Below are 18,352 nucleotides of genomic sequence, written 5' to 3' on the forward strand. Positions count from 1 at the left end.
TCCATAGGTTTTTATTGAATGCTTGAATCCATTTGTAAATGAAATTTCAATGTCAGATTTACAACTTCTGTGTGAACCAATTTTTCAACCATTCTAGCGTAAGCTTCCCAACAGATCTAGTCTGATCACCACCTCAATCCAATTCGTTTTCGATATTTCCCCAGTTGGTTATGCAAACATTTATAAGCGGCATCATCTCTCATAGACAGTCCGAGAGAGGGAAGTCCACTTGAGAAAGGTAGCAACTTGGAGATGGGAAGAAGAAAAGAAATAAGGAAGCGTTTTCAATGATTATTTAGATTGATATTTTATTTATATTCCTGCATCCGGGAAGAGTTGCCACTAGACAGGCAAAGATTACTTCCCGTCTGGCTGTGTTTATCAACTTTTGTATTTGATATGGTGTGGCGGACTCTGAAACAATTTGTAAAATTTTTCTTCAGCTTCAAGTACTATGTATACTCAGTCTATTTGATATGTATTTGTTTCTTTAACTCCTCAATCCATTTCTAATGTACAAGAAAAAAGACCGGGGGTCAGATAAGGTACATTAGGGGGCTAAACCGAAAAATGGATAGTTGCGGGGGGAAAGGACTAGTTGATTAAGACAATGCTCATGTAATTCCACAATTTTGACAAAAAAAATCGATAAAGCTAAGCATCTATGTGTGATTCTCGTAAAGTTTCCAACGGTGCATAGCAACTAGTAAAAAAATACAAAAACAGTCAAGTTTAATTAATTTTACTGTTCCAACGATTGGGTAAAGATTTTGAAATTGACTGTTGGATTATTGTTCCTCATGAAAAATTTGATAAATTTCGAGTGATTTTTGAAAATCGAAAAAATAAATCTGTGCTCGGAAAAATTGCACCATGACCGAAAATTGGTGTTAAAAATTGTTGGAAGTACTAATTATCAGACTTGCAACGGGCCGGGCCGGGCCGGGCCGGGCCGGGCCGGAATGAAAATTTCCAGGGCCCGGCCCGGCCCGGCCCGGCCCGGTCGGCCCGGAAGTTCAGTACTGAAAAAATTCAAATTTTTTTTTCGAAAATTTCCCGATTTTTTTTGAAAAATATTTTTTAAAAACAATTTTTTGTAGGCTTCGAAGGTTTTTGAAAAATATACTTGAGGAAAAATATGAAAAATTTTCAGAAAATAAATTTTTGGACAAAAAATTGTAGTGAAAAAAGTTCAAAAATTCAAATCCGGGCCGACCGGGCCGGGCCGGGCCGGAGCTTTCTCGGCCCGGCCCGGCCCGGCCCGATCGGGCCGGGCCGGGCCGGGCCAAAACCGGGCCGGGCCGGGCCGGGCCGGCGGGCCGGCCCGGAATCTTGCAAGTCTGCTAATTATGTTCAAACTATTCCGTTTTTTCTTTTCATTTTTCTCGTTCCAGTGACGGAAAAATGTCAGTTTTCAGCCGATTCCTTTTTTCAAAAATTGTCGTCAAATATGGCGCATGCAGAAAGAAAAAATTGAGAAAAAAAAAACTCTGCATTTTTCGTTTCATCTGTTCCAGAGACGTTCACCACTTTTATTTATGCGTATGCCCGTGGTCCTTTCGGTTTAAAGAATTTTCTTCGAAGAAGAATTAAAACATTTATCTTTCTTAAAAATAGTAAACATACATAAAACCGATCTGTAAAAAAAGTTGTGGATTACTTCTTAAGTGAGAGGAGATGTCATATTTTGATATCTTGCCAATTGTTTCTTTGTGGACATACTTGTCATTTGACGGACCGGGCCGAGAGAAAAATTTTGCCGGTCCCGTGGAATGTTTTTTAAATTTAATTTTAACACGCCAAAAATAATTTTCAAGTATTTTTTATCACTCGATTCACTGTTCAAATACTTAACTTTGTCAGTTCACTCGAGTTTCAGCGCAAAATGCCCCAATAACTACAGAAGCACCTCGAAATCAGCTCTCGGTTATTTGAAATTTTGGTGAAACACACATAAAATATTATTCCCCACCAAACTCCAATTAACACAACACTCTCATACATGTGTTCTGTTGTTCTTTCCTCTTTCAAGTATCCGCCACCTCCTCAATTCATATTTTTTCATTCTCCCAAAAAAGAGACACAATTGTCTACTCCTCCTCTCCATTGCTCTTTCTTCCTCTTGAATGCTCGATCCCTTCGTTTGTATTTGCTCAAAATCGTCTCTCCTTTTTCTCTAAATCTCCTGAATATCCATTTTCTTCTCTTCAATATATCTCATTCTCTCTCTCCACTTCATTTCCGTCTATATCCAAAAAGAGAGACCCGTTCATATTTCCTCCGGAATAGTTTCATGCAAAAATTGATTGGGGGTGACGTTGACGCTTTTTTCAATAAATATTTCTGTTTCAAAATTATCATAAAAATGCAAGAATATTTCAGTTACTGTTGGAATAGCGCTCTTCTTTAAATTAAAATAAATTTCTCCAATCGTGCAAAGAGCATTTCTTGCTAAATTCATGTTTTTTCTCTTTTCGATGAAACTGTGAATAGTTTTTTTTGTTGTAAAAAACTGCTTCAACTTTAATTCTTACAACTTCCGAAGAAAAGTCGCTTTTGTTTTAATTCCAACATCCGTTTGTGCGAATTTCTCCAAATTGCACAACCCAAATGTAATCTACCTAATTTTGAATTTCATGAACAATTATCTGGACTTTCTGTTGACAAAGTCCGTTTTCGCAATCAGTATTTTCTGTTTCATCTAGCTGGTTTCTAATTGACTAGAATTATGAATTTAATATTTTCGTATTTGCATATGAAACCAAATGAAGATAATAGTTTTCAGTATCAAAAAATGGTTTGAAATTGGTTTAAACGGAGGAATAGGCCTTTTTTGAATTTTTTGGCTTAAAAAACTGTTTCGAAACGGCATAAAATAATGAGTGATTTTGTGGATTTCATTGGGAGTTTTTTTGACAAATCTCCGATCACTCTTTGAACTTCAATCAAAAATATATAATTTGATTCCACACTCCTGTTCCTGATTATTTATTCTTGCTCCTATATTCAGAAAGAATTCGTTAAAAAATTATAAACTATATAAAGAGCTCTTCAGATTTTTTAATGAGTTTTACATATTTGAAATTATGGGCCGACCGAAAAGACCGTGAAACCCTCTACAGTTAAATAATTTCAACTAAAAACAAAAAAAAACTGTTTCCAGACTGTTAAGTTCCTCGTCATGTTGGGGGACTTTTAATGTTTTTCCTGAGAACTGCTCCACAGTTTTGTATAATTGCCTTAACATTTTGCCCTGGAAAGCATTTGCTCCATTCACCGCTATATGAACTAAAATCTCCGTTTTTTCTTTCAGTACATCTTCATCTACCAGCATCAGCCCCGTCATCAACAACATCCCAAAGAAGACACCCCCCCCCCCTCGACAATCGAATTGATATCAAATAAATGAAATGCAACATGATAACAAAAGGTGAACTAAACTTCTTGAGAGAAGAGATGGAAAAAGTCAAAAAGTGAGAGAGAAAAAAGAGAAAGAAAAATGAGGAATACCTGTGAGAATTAGACGATTTCGGTGGCTATCTCTTGTCCTCATCTCATCAAAAAATGGAAACGGAATCGATCTTTTTCACGATTTTTTGTTTTAAAACTGACAGAAATCTGTGAACATTTCTTCAGTGGTCATTTTTTGGTTGATTTCTACTTTTTTTCGTATTTTGTTCACTGTTTCACACAGATGACATCAGCTACATTTTCAAACTTTTATTAGTCAGAGAGAAGTATGGGGGAATATAAGGCGAACTTTTGTAGTTTGTAGTCATGTCTCTGCGTCTCTCCATCTCACACACTCTCTCACTTTGTAGTTGGGGAAGGGGCGGGGCTTATTCTCTGCGTCTCTCCACCTCACACACTCTCCCACTCTGTAGTCTATCCTTCACGCCTATCATTAATGATGTGCCTATCCTTAATGAGGTGAGGTCCCGATTAATGAGGTCCCTATGAGGTGCCTATCCTTAAAGACATTTCAGCAGTTTCAGATTTTCAGATTTTCAGATTTTCAGAATTTCAGAATTTCAGATTTTCAGCAATTTCAGAATTTTCAGCAATTTCAGCAATTTCAGCAATTTCAGATTTTTTGGAAAGTCAATTAGAGCCCCGGGTGGGTGTCGAACCTGCGGAGGGGAGCCGACCGCCGGTTGGACACACAACCGGGTGCGCCAACTGTGTAACCTAGACTGAGGGGTAAGATGATATTTATATACCGAGCGCCCGGCCGGCCGAGAGGGCGCCCTCGGTGGGCGCCCTGAGGGGGTCTCTGCGTCTCTCTTACCAGGCGCGTCTCTCACACCCGACAGGGCCCCCCGCTCCCTCGACTGTTTCTTTGTGTCTCTCATGCCAGGCGCGTCTCTCGTCTCCGCTCCCCCTTTCTCTGCGTCTCTCGCCAAATGTCATTGCGTCCCACTCTCTCAGATATCAAAAGCCTGAGTGTGCCTTAAACACCCCTCGCAACCTTAAAAGGTGCCTTATACACCCCTCGCAAACCCCTGAGTGTGTCTAAAACACCCATCCTAACCCCCTAAGTGTGCCTTATACACCCCTCGAAAAATAAGCTGTGGAATCAAGACATTTTTCAACTCTACCAAATTTATTGAAGTCAAGTTATGAATTTATGGGAAATGTTTGCGTGAAGTCGAGCATGGTTGATGACATTGCGCCTCCCGTAGATAGAGTGGTGATATACGCCAGCCTGATCTGTAAATAACATATCTATAGCATTAATCAAATAGCATTAGTCTATAACATTAGTCAAATATCTTTAACAAAAATACTTACGGGTTCGGCTGGCGTATTGTTCGGCATTTGGATTGGCGGTGGTGGCAGCGTGAAGTGTGGTGGTGGTGGTGGTGGTGGCGGGAGAGCAATATCCTCCTCCATTTTCACATCCTGGAATAAGTATTTTTCAGATATCAAGAAAATAAAATTTACCTGAAGGCCTAGAGTTGGATGTGGTGGTGGAGCTGGTGGTGCCGCTGTCGCCATGAAGGGATGGTGATTTCTCGAATGCTATAATTGGATAATTTTATAGCTGCAAAAATCTATAAATTTACCTGTCGAAGTTTCCTCATATGTGCCGCCACCGGACAGGCCTCCTCGGTCCGGTGGAAGGCATTCTTATGCCTCAACACATTTCCCCATCCCAGACAGCCTGGTACTGGGCACATCGACACGGATAGTGCTTTTCCCGCCAAATTTTCGTCTGGAATTTCAAAAATATTTATACAAAAAACTCGAGAAACCTTCACAAAGCACTAACCCAGTGGAACGATCGTCTTCCAGGACATGCGGACGAGTGGGATTTCCATTTTTAGCAAATTATAGCGAGAACGATAGCGAAGAATCTTCCAACAAAGAGGGAAGGTGGTAGAATGAAATTGAGGTTGATCGAAATTTAGGTGGAGTGAAAAATGTCTTGTGCGCGTGATTCATAATTGATTGTGTAACAGGGTTGAGTGCATATGAATCACCCAGAAGCAATGTGAAGGTTTCCAGAATAATCTTTGTAGAGTTTGATAGTACCAACAAGAGTCAGATTCTTGAAAGCATCTTCCAAAAGTGGAATGGTTTGTGGATAAGGGATTTTATCAACTGGTGGAACATTTGGAGAACTTGGTGGTGGTGGTGGTGGGGGATCAAAAGAATCCATTGGGAGTGGAACTTCGCTGGTTTCAGACATGATGAATGGCAGATTGATCACTTCAACGGGTTATATACCCGACACTCGCAGCGTTTCAGATGAACTTTCACCCATTTCTGGACTAGGCTGTCGTTTTTAGCCAAATTTGTTGAAAAAAGGGCCCGTATCGCCTTGTTTGAGTGTTTCATAGCTTTTCGTATGAGAAAGTATATGCAATAGTAACCACAAACGTTTGACAAAAGCCCTTGAATCGGTACATTGAACACCCTTTTCCATTGTATGCAATTTTTGGTGAAAAACTCTAGAAATTCGGGTTGAGGTTCAGCCCCGCTGCTATCCATAAAATATCCAAAATTGCGGTCATCTACCCACAAAGCGACCCAATGCTCGCCCGAATCATCACTAGGAGCTGTATTCCATATAAATGAGCATGGCCGTTTTTGAATTATTGGATTCCTGTCACATGGAAAAACTCCATGAAAATGTGTTCTTGTGATGCGGCATTTGCCAAGAAATTTTTCAAGTTGACTGGTTGATAGCGACATTTATTAACGAACACGGAAACGGATCCAGACACATTCAATTGGGAACATTGATCCAGAAGGATCACGGAGAAGTGGGGAATTTGGATAACTAAGGGTTATTTTATACTTATCCTCAAAATAGCGCTTGACGGTGGTGAATCGAAGACGACGGCGTGCTTGGTATTTTGCGGCCAATTTGTGGTAGAAACTGTGGGAAGTTGGAGTCGCATCACTGAAAACATCAAATTTTGCAATTTTATGTGATTTCCTTCAAAACTTACAGGCTCAGTTCGGATTCAGCACCAATGAGACATCCGTTACACGAATTCCACATCATTACAGGTTCCATTTCTTGAAGAAATTGATTGAGACCACGAATTGTTTGAGGAGATACATGCTCGACACGTCCAAGCATCAACAGATGGGAAGCAAGATTGAATTCGACATACTGAAAACAGTTTTCCGTGAAAAATTATATGGGTAAAGACTTACTCCTGGTGGCAGTGGGGTATAATTGGGGGGAAAGTTGATTGGACGTACGACTCCTGGCAACATTTTTCGATCAAATGAATTGTGCAAAGCAAAGTGATCAAGCGCGGTGCTGAGTCACCGTCACATTTCGGAAACTGTCTATTGTCGCCATTCCGTCAAATTGAGACAAAACCAGTGCGTTCAACCCGCCTGTGGGTGTTTTCTCCTTGAACCTCATGAAAAGTTGAGTGCTGCCATTTTTCATGAGTTCCCATGAGTTTGTAGAGTCAAGTGGACTTAGGTTGAACACGTAAAAGGCGAATCCCGATCGGAACATTTTATAGGAAATGCGAGGGCAAGATTTGTTTGAGATGCATCCCAACTCTTCGTACATCCTTGTGAAAGCTTGAGCGTAATTTTTGTTTGCAAAATCGCATTTGATTGGTTGAGGTGGGTACATGGTGCCGTTTGCATCAACTTGGATTTCGGAAAGATTATGATGGGCAAATGTGAAACAATTTTTGGACAGGTTTCCTTCCATGGCATCTGGGGCAATGAGACCAACAATAATTCGACGTGGAAGTATATCATTGTAGAGCATGTTGAATGGCATTTCCATCCGTCCTTCAGGAATTGTGATCATCTTCACTTTTGAAATTGTGAAAGGATACTGAGCCGGAGTCGTTCTTAGTCGATTTTCCAGGGCAATTGTTGCAGATGGGACGACATCGATGGCCCTCATATGAAGTTTCAAGTCGGAAATTTGCAATTTTCCAGTCATTTCTGCATATTGAGACTCTAGGCAAAAATGGTCGGTGTTTCTGTAGAGTTCCAACTGGATATTGATGTGTGGGATCAAGAGTTTCTCGGTTTGGAAAGGTTCCAAAAACAGCGGAGTACAAATATCGATACCGTCGCCAGTGGAAATGACTCTCTTCTCCATGTTGTCTAGATCATCTGTGTTATCCCATCCTGCTGCTGTCAAAAATCCCATCTTTGTGTCTTCGTTTTCTCCAAACAGTGTTTGAATGTAGGCCTTGTATGCATAATGTGTTGAATCGTAGACTGGGACATTGTTGAAAGATAGCTTGACTTGATTGAAAAATGTGGATCCAATGAGATTTGCAACAGCCACGGTTGGAATGAATTCCTCTTGAGCGGTATTCTTCATCTTCTTCAATCCGACAAGTTGAAGTTTGAACGAAAGATATGTCTTGTTGAGTTGGAAAAAGTGAGCGCTGTCAAACACATTGAACGTATTCGGTCCTTTCGAATCAACAGGGTTTGAAGGCGAAAATGTCATCCATTTTCCCTTGTTGAAAGCTACTTGGCTTGGTGGAGTATCGAATAGACAGATGTTCGCCGTGGCACATGGTGCACTCTTCTTATCCACTAGTTTTGCCATTTTCCAAAAATATCACGTTTACGGGTTGATGATTTCGGGAGCTTTCTCTTCTTGCGGGCAATCTTCTTGCGTGGCTTCTTAGACTTTTTTGTAGTCTTCTTCTTCTTTTTTGGTTTGGTTTTGGTAGTAGCACGTCGACGTCTTCGGCGTCCTCCTTTTTGACCAAGATTATCAATAGCACGAGTGACAAGAGAATTATAAGAATTTGTGGCGTTTCTAGATAGCGACTTTTTGAAAGGGTCACCAGCTACAACGTCGTTTGCAACACGAAGTGACGAGTCCATTACTTCGCGACCTAGTGAAACACCCATGCGTTTCAGTAGAGGGACAGCGGAAATGAAGAGTTTTCCGAGTAATTGCGAAAACGGGCCATTTCCTCGCTGATAGATACTTCCGGCACGAAATCCACCAGAACCTCCTTGATTTGGGTCAGGTTCAAAGAACGCAGTCCAATCAACAGAAGAGTCAGGATCAAAATATACAAGCATGGTAGTAGAATACGTCGGTTGTTGACCAAGAATTCAGCCATCAAATGAAATTCTGACGGGACGGAAGTGAAGTACGATGACAATTTTTCCAGAATTGAATGGAATGAAATGATCTCGGTCGTTCTTGATTTGAATTCCAATTTTTGACACTTCAGACGGTCGAACACGTACATATAGTGGTTTTGTGAAAGATTGCTCGATATTTGCCCCGTCTCCCGTGTTCATGTTGATAACCTTCAAAAGTGGGACTTTCATGTGGCTTACAGTTTGTGGTTCCACAAGATTTTCCGAATATACATACATCAAGTCGGATCCAGAGTATGTTGAATATTTTCCTAGTGTTGGGAAAGTTTTGATGATTCGGTCATGTCCAATGAAATATGACAATCTCGCCGAGAAGTGTACTTGTGTCACGTTTTCAGGGCTTTTCACCAAAATTCTTTTGAATAGGGGTTGGTATGTGAACATGTCGATTTTCGTGTTGGTTTTGTTGAATTCCTTATCAATCCGTTGAGCAAGTGTATGATTCAGAATTTCCGCAAGTTCATTTGGGGTGGAAAATGTGCAATTTGGAACACTACATTTCAGAGGAGTATTCTTCAGCCAGACAACAAACTCGTTCTCGTTCCAGCCATTCTCTTCAGGCATTTCAGAAATCAGGTCATGTGACGATGGATAAATTATCGAGACAAGTCCAACTTCAAACTCCCGGTCCATGTTGATGGTGCGTGGTAGTTGGGTGTTAAAATTGGAGATTGAAGAATTTGCGTGAGCATTGCTCACGAGAGTTATGTAGAAATCGCTCATTTTTCGAGTCTTGGGTTTGGTAGTAGATACCCAATGCAGGAACCAAGAATAGCAAGCCACTGGTGTTGAGGGTCAGAATTGGAACAAATTTTATATAGAGCAACAAAACTGACAGTGTAGACAATGAAAACTTGAGAACAAAATACGATGAGAGCCCTTGAGCACTTTGTGTTTCCACAAGACCAAATGGGACTATCCATCAAGATCAATTATATCTGAAGCGGGTATCCATGAGTTGAACGATGCGTCGTATCCTTTGAAGCTGACCAGGCACTCTTTTTTCCCATTTTTCGTCCGTTTTCGAATAATTTTGTCAATTTGGTAGATTTCGTCAGTTTTCGTGTGAAGGACCATTTCTTCTTCGTACCAAATTCCGTCAACTTCTCTATCGAGTGTGTCTGTCAAAATATACACTGGGATATCGTAAGGTATAATTCTGGAGACGATGAAAAGTTCTTCGGTCCACTTGGCTCTCGTTCCTTTGTCAAATGGTGAATTTTCCATCAAGACACGGACTGTATCACCGACTTTGAATTTCGGTGTGTATCTTCTTGATGCTCCGTAGAGCCGTTCCCAGACTTTGGCTGCATTCTTCCAGGTGACTTTTTCAGGTGATGTTCCAAGAGTTTCCATAAATGTTGAGTTGAGACCATCAACTATTTCTGGCAGTATTCGTGTCCATTCGAAGCTTCTCGCCGATGTGAACCATTTCTCCAGCTGCCTCTTTATACGCATAATTGCATTTTCAGCGTAACAGGCTTTCACGTTTGTGTTTTTTGGGTTCATATGTCGAATATCCAAATCTGAGCACAATTTCCGGAACTCTTTCCCCATGAATTCGGTACCTGAATGAAAAATGTATTGAACGGTTCAGGATCACTCTCGTTTACCTTTGTCTGTATATAATTTTGTTGGAATCCTCCATTTCGATCGCAATATTTCATCATAAGCTTTGGTAACCGTCATACACATCTTATTTTTCAACGGCCGGGCAAAAACATAGCGACTGAACACGTCAACTACCACCAAAATGTAGCAAAAACCGTTGTTGTATTTCTTCAGTGTGGGAAGCATTGCAAGATCTGCCATATGATGACTATCTGGTCCAGTTGCCACCCAGGGGTTATGTTGAATTTTGGACTTTGGAAAATGTCTGGTATATGCATCGTTTGTGTGAAGATATGCGACAACATCTTTTCTTGAAATATCCGGATGAACTTTTCGTGCTTGGTATAAGAGTTTCGATACACTTCGAAAACCACTTTTTGGATCCGTATACAGGCGTTCCAAAGTTTTTTGAAACATTACAGCCTTCCAACGCTAAAACTACGAGGTGAAGTTCGAGTGCGGTACTGGCGTTTTGGATTCAGAAGATATCGTTGAGGAAGACCTGCTTTTTTCAATTCCTCAAGGAGTATGTGCATATTCAGCTGTACTCCATGTAGTGGCAATTCACCCGTCAAGTCGTCAAGAATGCGATTGATATTATGAATTGTGACGGGTTCACCACGAATCTCTATTTTCCCGGTGGGTTTTGAAATTTTGAAGATATCTGGAAATTTTGTTATATATGACATGATTTCCTTCTTAGCTGCGACAGGATTGATAACGTCTGGTACAGTTGGAGCTGGGGATTGAACGGCTTGTGGGAATTGATCCATTTGTGGTGTATCATTGAGAGAAACACTCAGTGGAGTGGGTTTCTTTGCTTCTTCTTCAGGTACTTTTTCCTTCCCGATGTCTTCGTCATCAATTCCGGAGCCATGTATTCGATTTTGCACAACGTTGGCGATATGTGCACGTATATGAGCAATTTTTGAATCGTTATCCATAGGTGCATTTAACAGTGAATCGACAGGTTCTTGCGGTACACGGGAAATTAGGTCTTGGTGCTCCTCGACTGTCAGCAGGACATATTTATTGTAGGACATGTTGAAGAATTGTGGAAGCAGCGGAAATCAAAACTGGAAGCAATACGGCAACTGGGTTTCCTCCTGTTTGAACCAAAAATTCACGAGTCTTGTCCAAATCGCGAATTATTGACAATTGGCGTAGGTTTTCAGTTTCAGGTCGCAGTTTTTGGATATGTTCGCGGGAAAGTGGAATAGAGCCGTTCAACATGTTGAAAATGAATTCCACAAGGCAAATGAGTGAATTATCCGAAATGGCATCAATATGGGCAAGGCGGTTTGTTTTGTTTTTAGCATTGGCTAGTGACAGTATTTGGTTGAATGAATCCAAATTCCATTCAGCCTTTTGACTTTGGAGTGAAGACATGAGTAACTTTGTTAGGGAGAATGTTATCCCTATATCGAATTTCTTCAGGACAGTTTTTGTGAAGATCGATGAGCAAATATGAATACGGCAGACTGGTAGCGTCTTTATAAATTGCGAGAAATGTTTTGCATTCACCAGGCATCAATTGTGCCCCCAAACAGCTTACACTCGATTTATCCGCGTTGTTTTTGAACAAAATTATGTAACTTGCTTGCAAACGGAGGTTTCTGATCACTTTCGAGTAAAATATGGTGTGTAGAAGGAAAATTATTGTCATATCGTAGTGATGTGCCAAAACTGACACAAGGCGTTCCATTCCAGAGTTTTGGTCAATTTTTGTCATTAGGTCGTCAATTACGATCATTGCTTGTTGGTCCTTGTACTTTTTCAGCTCTTCCAGGTTTGGAAGACCTTCTCGAAGAAGAATGTCGGGTCTGTTTTTCAGTGAATCTGGTACGCTTTCAAAGGTGTCGTAGTACCAGAAGCATACACGACTGTTGACATCGAAAATTTGATTCCGTTGCTCCACAATTTGGCGCGCGAGAGTGCTTTTCCCTTGACCACTGGGGCCGACGATTAGCATTGTGCTTTGCCACGAAAGTCGGAGAACCATGTTAACGAAAAATGAAAATGATGAGTTGTCGAGTGTTTTCATGTTCAGGTCTATCGTTCATTTTGTCAAAATTTCCAAGTTTCTGGGAGAAATTGTGAATTTTCCAAAAATTTTCCGTTTTTCGCCCAAGTACCGATTTCGCAATACTCACTCTCCGCTTTTTGTCCAAGTTCCTATTTCGCAATACTCTGACTTGTCGAAAATTAGGGTGTCTTGGTTGTGCATACACCTTACGCGCACTCGTCGTAAAATTGTGCGCATTGCCTCTGTGTGCGTACACCGCACGCGCTTGTGAACTTGTCGTCAAATAAAATGTCTTGCTTGTGTGTATAATTTATTGGGAAAAGTATAATTTGAATATATCACAGATTTAATTAGAATATCCATATGGAAGTGTGGACCCGTCTGGTAGCACCCGTCGCTTGTCGAATGTATACCGGAACTTCTTCGATACTTCCTTGAAATATACATCGTGGTTCCGGTCTCTTCGAACTTGTTGTTGTGGGACGTCGATGGTGGAACGAGTGACGCCGTTCAACACTTCCTCAACCATGTTCTCCATCTGCTCCATTGTGACCTTCTTGGCGGCCTCCGAGTTGAGGGAGATGCCTTTGGATTTGACTTTGGTCTGCAAAATATGATTGTTTCAAGTCGATAAAAATTGATGTTACCTTGACATCTCCATTCTCCAAAATCTCCTTGTAGGCGTAAGATTTGGCACCCGTGGTGACAAATCTTTCCATTTTTCCGCTCAACTCGCTGGTGCATTGGCCGAGGAAAGGTCCCATCTCACTCTCCAATGGATCAATTGCACCTTTTGGAACTCTGTACACGACCGAATCTGTGTCTGAAAAGGAAATGTTATATTTCAGAATTCATATTTTTCCAGGTTACCTGTGTAACAGATATTTTCAGCGCCGACTTGCTCCATCAATCGGTAGAGGTGGAGACGTCCATAGGAGGGGACGTGGGCCGCGATGTGCATGGCACCGGTTGCCAAGCTTCTCAGTGACTCCTCTCTGGTCCGATGTACCACCATAACAGTATCTTTGAATGTCCAGACAGCTTCCATAATGATGGAAGTGTCATGGAACATTTTCCAAAACTGTGCGGGGTCATGGAAAAAGGCGGTGTTTGGCATATCAACACGCTGTGCCATTTTTCCCCACTGTAAATTTACATTGATGGATGTCTTTGAATAATTCAAAACTTACGAGTGAGTTGATGGAGAGTTTGGAGGAAAGACGTCGTCCTGGACTTTCTTCGAAAAGGTCCCAATTGTCCAAAATGATTCCTTGTTTCCTGTAGTCCTCGACGAACGTCTTTTTCTCTTCGTCGGTGGTCACATCAGATGGCCATCCACTCGCATACTGAAATTCATATGAAGTTTGAGAGTATTTCTGAAAAAACTTACAATTTTGAGGGCGATCATCTTGTTCATATATGATGTGAACAATCCGCCTTCTCCACTTTCATCGTTTTTGGCCCAGGACTCATACTCCACTGCCTGAAAATTCGGAAATTTTAACGATTCCTAATCTCAAGACTTACATCGTAAACGTTGGTGATTTTGTATCCCAAATCCAACGCTTTTCTTATTTCTGCAGTGGTGAATGTCCCTGTGAAGGCCCTCTCCTCGTCCGAATGCGTGCAGTCGACCTGAGATTGGGTCTTGGCGCAGGCTGAAATTTTGATGTTATTATAGTCAGTGAAAATTGTCAACATACTCCAGCATAGGGCAAAAAGTAGTTTCCCATCTGGCTTCATTCCGAGTAGTGGCAGCTTCAGGTCCTTTGGCGAGACGATACGACAGGAAATGAACCCTTTCCAGTAAACTCCAAACTTTGAGACGATTGGTGTGGTGATTTTTGAGAGTTGGACACTTTTTGGTGGACCGATTGGAAATTCTTCAGACTTCATTACAGCTGGATACATGCTGACAACGTCAACATGTTTCATAACCCATCGGCTATTATCGGCAATGAGTCTGAAGGCCTCCGTTCGACCACCGGAGAGTGCTTTTTCCATTTCCATGAGACCCTAAAACTGGTAATTTTGATGTGATTAGATGCAAAACTCCTTACAATTGGTTGGTATTCGTCAAAAAGTTTGGCCATGACTGGATTTTTCGAGCGTTGCTTCTCCACTTTGCACTCCCAAACGACTTTCACCTCGTGTCTCTCTCGCAAGTACTGAAGTCGATCTTCATCCCGCTTCCGGATCGCTTCTCCAGTCAATCCTTCAATTATCGACTGGTTGGTGTACCGGCACTCATGTGCGTGCCAATAGCAGCCAAAAAATTCGATGACGAGTCCACGTGGAAATTTTGGGCAAGGCTCGACAAATCCATCCACGCTGAATTTGCCAATCTGTAATACATTGATAGTTTGAGAGGTTTTCGTTCAATAATTTTACCTTTTTCTCCCCGGTCGTGGCTGAAGAGGCGATATCCACCTTATTTGCGTTGCCGAACCATGCAAGGTACTTTTGGCTGACGATCGACGAGTTTCGGGAAGCTGAAGGACGGGCGTCGAGAACAATCGGTCGCTCCACAGCAAGGTGGTTCCTTTGGAAAACCTTCATAGCGGCTGAAGCTGCCGTGACGGATTCCTGAAAACGTGGTTTACTATATATCAAGTTTTGAAAAACTCACTTCGAACAAGCAGACGTCTGTGGCCGCCTCAAAGTCATTCTCGAAGGTTACCAGAGCACTCGCCAGGATGAAGACGTCCGAGTAGCAGTACTTGAACAGCTCCTCTGCGAAATCAAACTGCTTGTTTTGTGCTCTCTCTTCCTTTAGGAAATCGGTGAGCTTCTGTCTGGCGGCGGTGGATTTGTGTTCCAAATTGTAGAACTTGTCTTCTGGGATGTCGCCGACATAGTCGAAGTTTTCTCTTTTGATAAACTTCACCGGAAAGTCTCTGAATGTTTCAATTTGTAAATATTCCAAATCAAAGAAAACTTACCCCTTCTCCGTTGGAATTCTGAAAGCCTTTCCAACGGCTGCAAGGCTCATGGTCAGATACTTCAAAGAGTCGATCAATTTGACTCCCTTGTGCTTCAAGCTAACTATCTTCGTTCCTGCCATGATCACTGCTGGACTTGCTTTGTTCCTGGAGATGAGACTTTTCAGGATAAACTGCGCGTCGTATCTGAAACCACAAAACCTAAGTTTTCATAATTTTCTTCAAATACTTACCCCGATGCGTTATGCGCAATTCCAATGAATCCTCTGTTTTCCTTGGAGAAAATCCACTCGGTGGCCTCATCAGCAACATTGGTGAATCTGGTCTCGTCCGAAACACAATTTATCACTGTGCAACGACCGTTTGGTGAGCATTGTTCGCAGATGGAGCCTGCAGCATCCTGTAGGTTCGTTGGGATAAATGTAGAGCAACTTTTGCAATAACGAAGTGCAACGAACAGGACAGGGACTTGTTCTCCGGTATCTTCCTCCTCCATACTCTGAAAATTAGGAAATTGTATGAATTTCATGAATTTCAACCAACCTCAAAGTCGTAGACGAATCTTTTTCGGGTCAATTTCTTCTCATTCTTGGTCGATTTTGAGAGTATGCAATGATGGGTCTCCGCTCGTTTCGTCCTACATCTTCTACACCACTTCTTTCCACACTCGTGTTTTGCCGCCACTTTGCTCTTGTTTGTGAAGTAGATTTCGCCACACTTCTTGCACAATTTGGTATGGTCGCATCGACTTTTTCCCGCTCTGGATCCTGTAAACTTTGAATAAATATATATGGTTCATTTCATGTTGATCTCACCCTTTTTCAGATGATTTTCCAGACAGGCGGTTGATCGGAACACTGCGGTACATCTTATACAGCACAGGGGAAGATCGTCTTGAGTTTCGGGACAATCGAGAGCTCCACAAGGATGGTGTATGCGTGGGCAGTTGTAGTGTGCTGCAAAAGTCCCAAAACGAACCAAACAGAGGCAGCAAAAATATTTTGTTTTGAGGAGTGGTGGTAGTTTGCGGACTCCTACGAAGTGACCCATTCCGTTCACTTCTTTCAGGAACAGTGCTATCGTCTTGTTCTCTCCAATGTATGGTCCGGCGAAGTATGGCGTCGACTGATGTTCAACAATTACAACTATCTGTAACTTCCCGGCAAATACTGTGTCTTGGAGTTGTTGAATATCGGTATAACCGAAATCATAGGTCTTTGTCATGCCAGCCTCCTGTAGAAACTTTATGAATTTTTTTTTTCGTATGGGGAATCGACTTACCCTTTTCATTTCTCGAACCGCTTGAAAAAGGGCATTACATTGATTCGGTTTGTCGGGTGAAATCTTGATTGACTGCTTGTACATGGCCATTCCTTTCTTCCGATCGGCTACAGTTTCTCCATAGTATGCCTGATTGTACATGGCTGCCTGGTACACTGCGTGTGGAAGACAGTCGAATCTTACTGAAAATTGGACGTTAAAACTTGTAAAACTGTGATTCTTACCATCATTTTTCATAATGTTGGTTCTTGGCTTCCTTCCTTCCATGACTTCACCATCGACATCGATCTCAAAATCGCTGTCTTCTTCCTCATCTTCCTCTGATTCTTCCGCAGCATCGTCCAGAAGGTCCAGCACGTCCATTCCTCCTGCGTCTTCTTGATCATCGAGGTTCGAGCGTCGTTTCCCAAACAGATTTGTCTCCAAGATGTCTTCTATGCTGAACCCCATCTTTCTTTTCCCACTTCCCGAGGGAGGAGTAATATACTTCAAAGTCATTTGAAGTACTGGATTGTGGATTTCCAGTGGAGACCGGTTTGATTGTGAAAGTAGCTCCAATGTCTGCACAATCTTCTGGTTGGAGACAGTATGAATTGGGGTGAAGGCCAGTCCCACCGCTGTTCCAGCTTCAAAATCTGGTGAATCGAAGGTCACTCCGACCCTGGTCTCGTCGGTGGCGTTCTTCGGAGCATACTTCGTGACTAGCTCCATCACCATTTCTCCAAAGTGGTTTGGACCAAAAGCACCGATTGTGGCTGATTTTGGTAAGCGAACCTCCAACTTGACAAACTCGAAATTTTTTGCATATGCCTCTGGTGGTGTCTCTTTCCACATACGCAACACTTTCATGCTTGCTCCGCCGAACTGATTCTGAAAAACGTTTCTATTTGAAAATTTGGGTAGAGGTTCCCCTCATTTTTCAAGTTTCCAAGTACAAAATCAAAATTTGGGCAGAGGTTCCCCTCAATTTTCCATTTTTCAAGTTCTCAAATCGAAATTTGGGCAGAGGTTCCCCTCATTTTTCAAGTTTCCAAGTACAAAATCAAAATTTGGGCAGAGGTTCCCCTCAATTTTCCATTTTTCAAGTTCTCAAATCGAAATTTGGGCAGAGGTTCCCCTCATTTTTCAAGTTTCCAAGTACAAAATCAAAATTTGGGCAGAGGTTCCCCTCAATTTTCCATTTTTCAAGTTCTCAAATCGAAATTTGGGCAGAGGTTCCCCTCATTTTTCAAGTTTCCAAGTACAAAATCAAAATTTGGGTAGAGGTTCCCCTCATTTTTCAAGTTTCGAAGTACAAAATCAAAATTTGGGTAGAGGTTCCCCTCATTTTTGAAAAATTGGGCATAGGTTCCCCTATAATTTTGGAAATTTGGTCAAGTTTGTTTGTTTTTCAGGTTTCAAGAAAATACTTACATCGGCAGCCTGTGTGTGAGTCATCACAACATCCTCCTCTTCCGGTTCCTCATTTCTTCTCATCTCTTCCTGCTCCACGGTCGTATCGACCATCTCTCTGACAAGTACGGTGATCTCATCGTTAGCGTAGCTGCTCATTCTGAAAACACAATGGTTATTCAAAAGTCTGTCGCCAGTAATGAAGTAGGCACAGGATATGTATATCCGCCTAGTGTGCAAGATCAAGTTGGAGTGGTGAGTATTACAAACATTTGGAAATTGAAAAATCTCAAAACTGTTCAGGTTTCTTCGAATGGTCTGGATCAGTACTTTTATACATCGGCCCCAACTCAAAAGCCTGAAAAGAAGCCTGAAGCCTTCGTTTTCAACTTTGCCAAGGGTTCCATGCCTACCGTCCACATTCACCCAAAACCTTAGTTTGTTTGCTCGCTGCCCTCTTGTCGGTGGTTTTTTG

The 18,352-nt window shown here is 41.7% G+C and overlaps 3 protein-coding genes across 3 annotated transcripts; 1 reads left to right on the forward strand and 2 right to left on the reverse strand.

Annotated features, from left to right (window-relative positions):
* Positions 1–4,617: 4,617 nt before the first annotated feature.
* GCK72_013086 (uncharacterized protein) lies at positions 4,618–5,321 on the reverse strand (the record flags this gene model as incomplete). The annotated part of the gene is made up of 5 exons (XM_003100510.2): positions 4,618–4,710; positions 4,792–4,902; positions 4,945–5,022; positions 5,067–5,215; positions 5,273–5,321. The coding sequence occupies 5 exons, from the start codon at positions 5,319–5,321 to the stop codon at positions 4,618–4,620; spliced, it is 480 nt and encodes a 159-aa protein (XP_003100558.2).
* An 880-nt stretch (positions 5,322–6,201) lies between these two features.
* GCK72_013087 (uncharacterized protein) lies at positions 6,202–6,732 on the reverse strand (the record flags this gene model as incomplete). The annotated part of the gene is made up of 3 exons (XM_003100451.2): positions 6,202–6,409; positions 6,459–6,625; positions 6,670–6,732. The coding sequence occupies 3 exons, from the start codon at positions 6,730–6,732 to the stop codon at positions 6,202–6,204; spliced, it is 438 nt and encodes a 145-aa protein (XP_003100499.2).
* A 9,084-nt stretch (positions 6,733–15,816) lies between these two features.
* GCK72_013088 (uncharacterized protein) lies at positions 15,817–18,315 on the forward strand (the record flags this gene model as incomplete). Its single annotated transcript, XM_053729633.1, has 5 exons — positions 15,817–15,937; positions 17,011–17,061; positions 17,112–17,249; positions 17,888–18,132; positions 18,181–18,315. 5 exons carry the CDS (start codon positions 15,817–15,819, stop codon positions 18,313–18,315), a joined length of 690 nt encoding a protein of 229 aa, XP_053584405.1.
* Between the last annotated feature and the right edge of the window lie 37 nt (positions 18,316–18,352).

This window comes from Caenorhabditis remanei, chromosome IV (genome assembly GCF_010183535.1).
Source record: "Caenorhabditis remanei strain PX506 chromosome IV, whole genome shotgun sequence".
Lineage (NCBI taxonomy): Eukaryota > Metazoa > Nematoda > Chromadorea > Rhabditida > Rhabditidae > Caenorhabditis > Caenorhabditis remanei.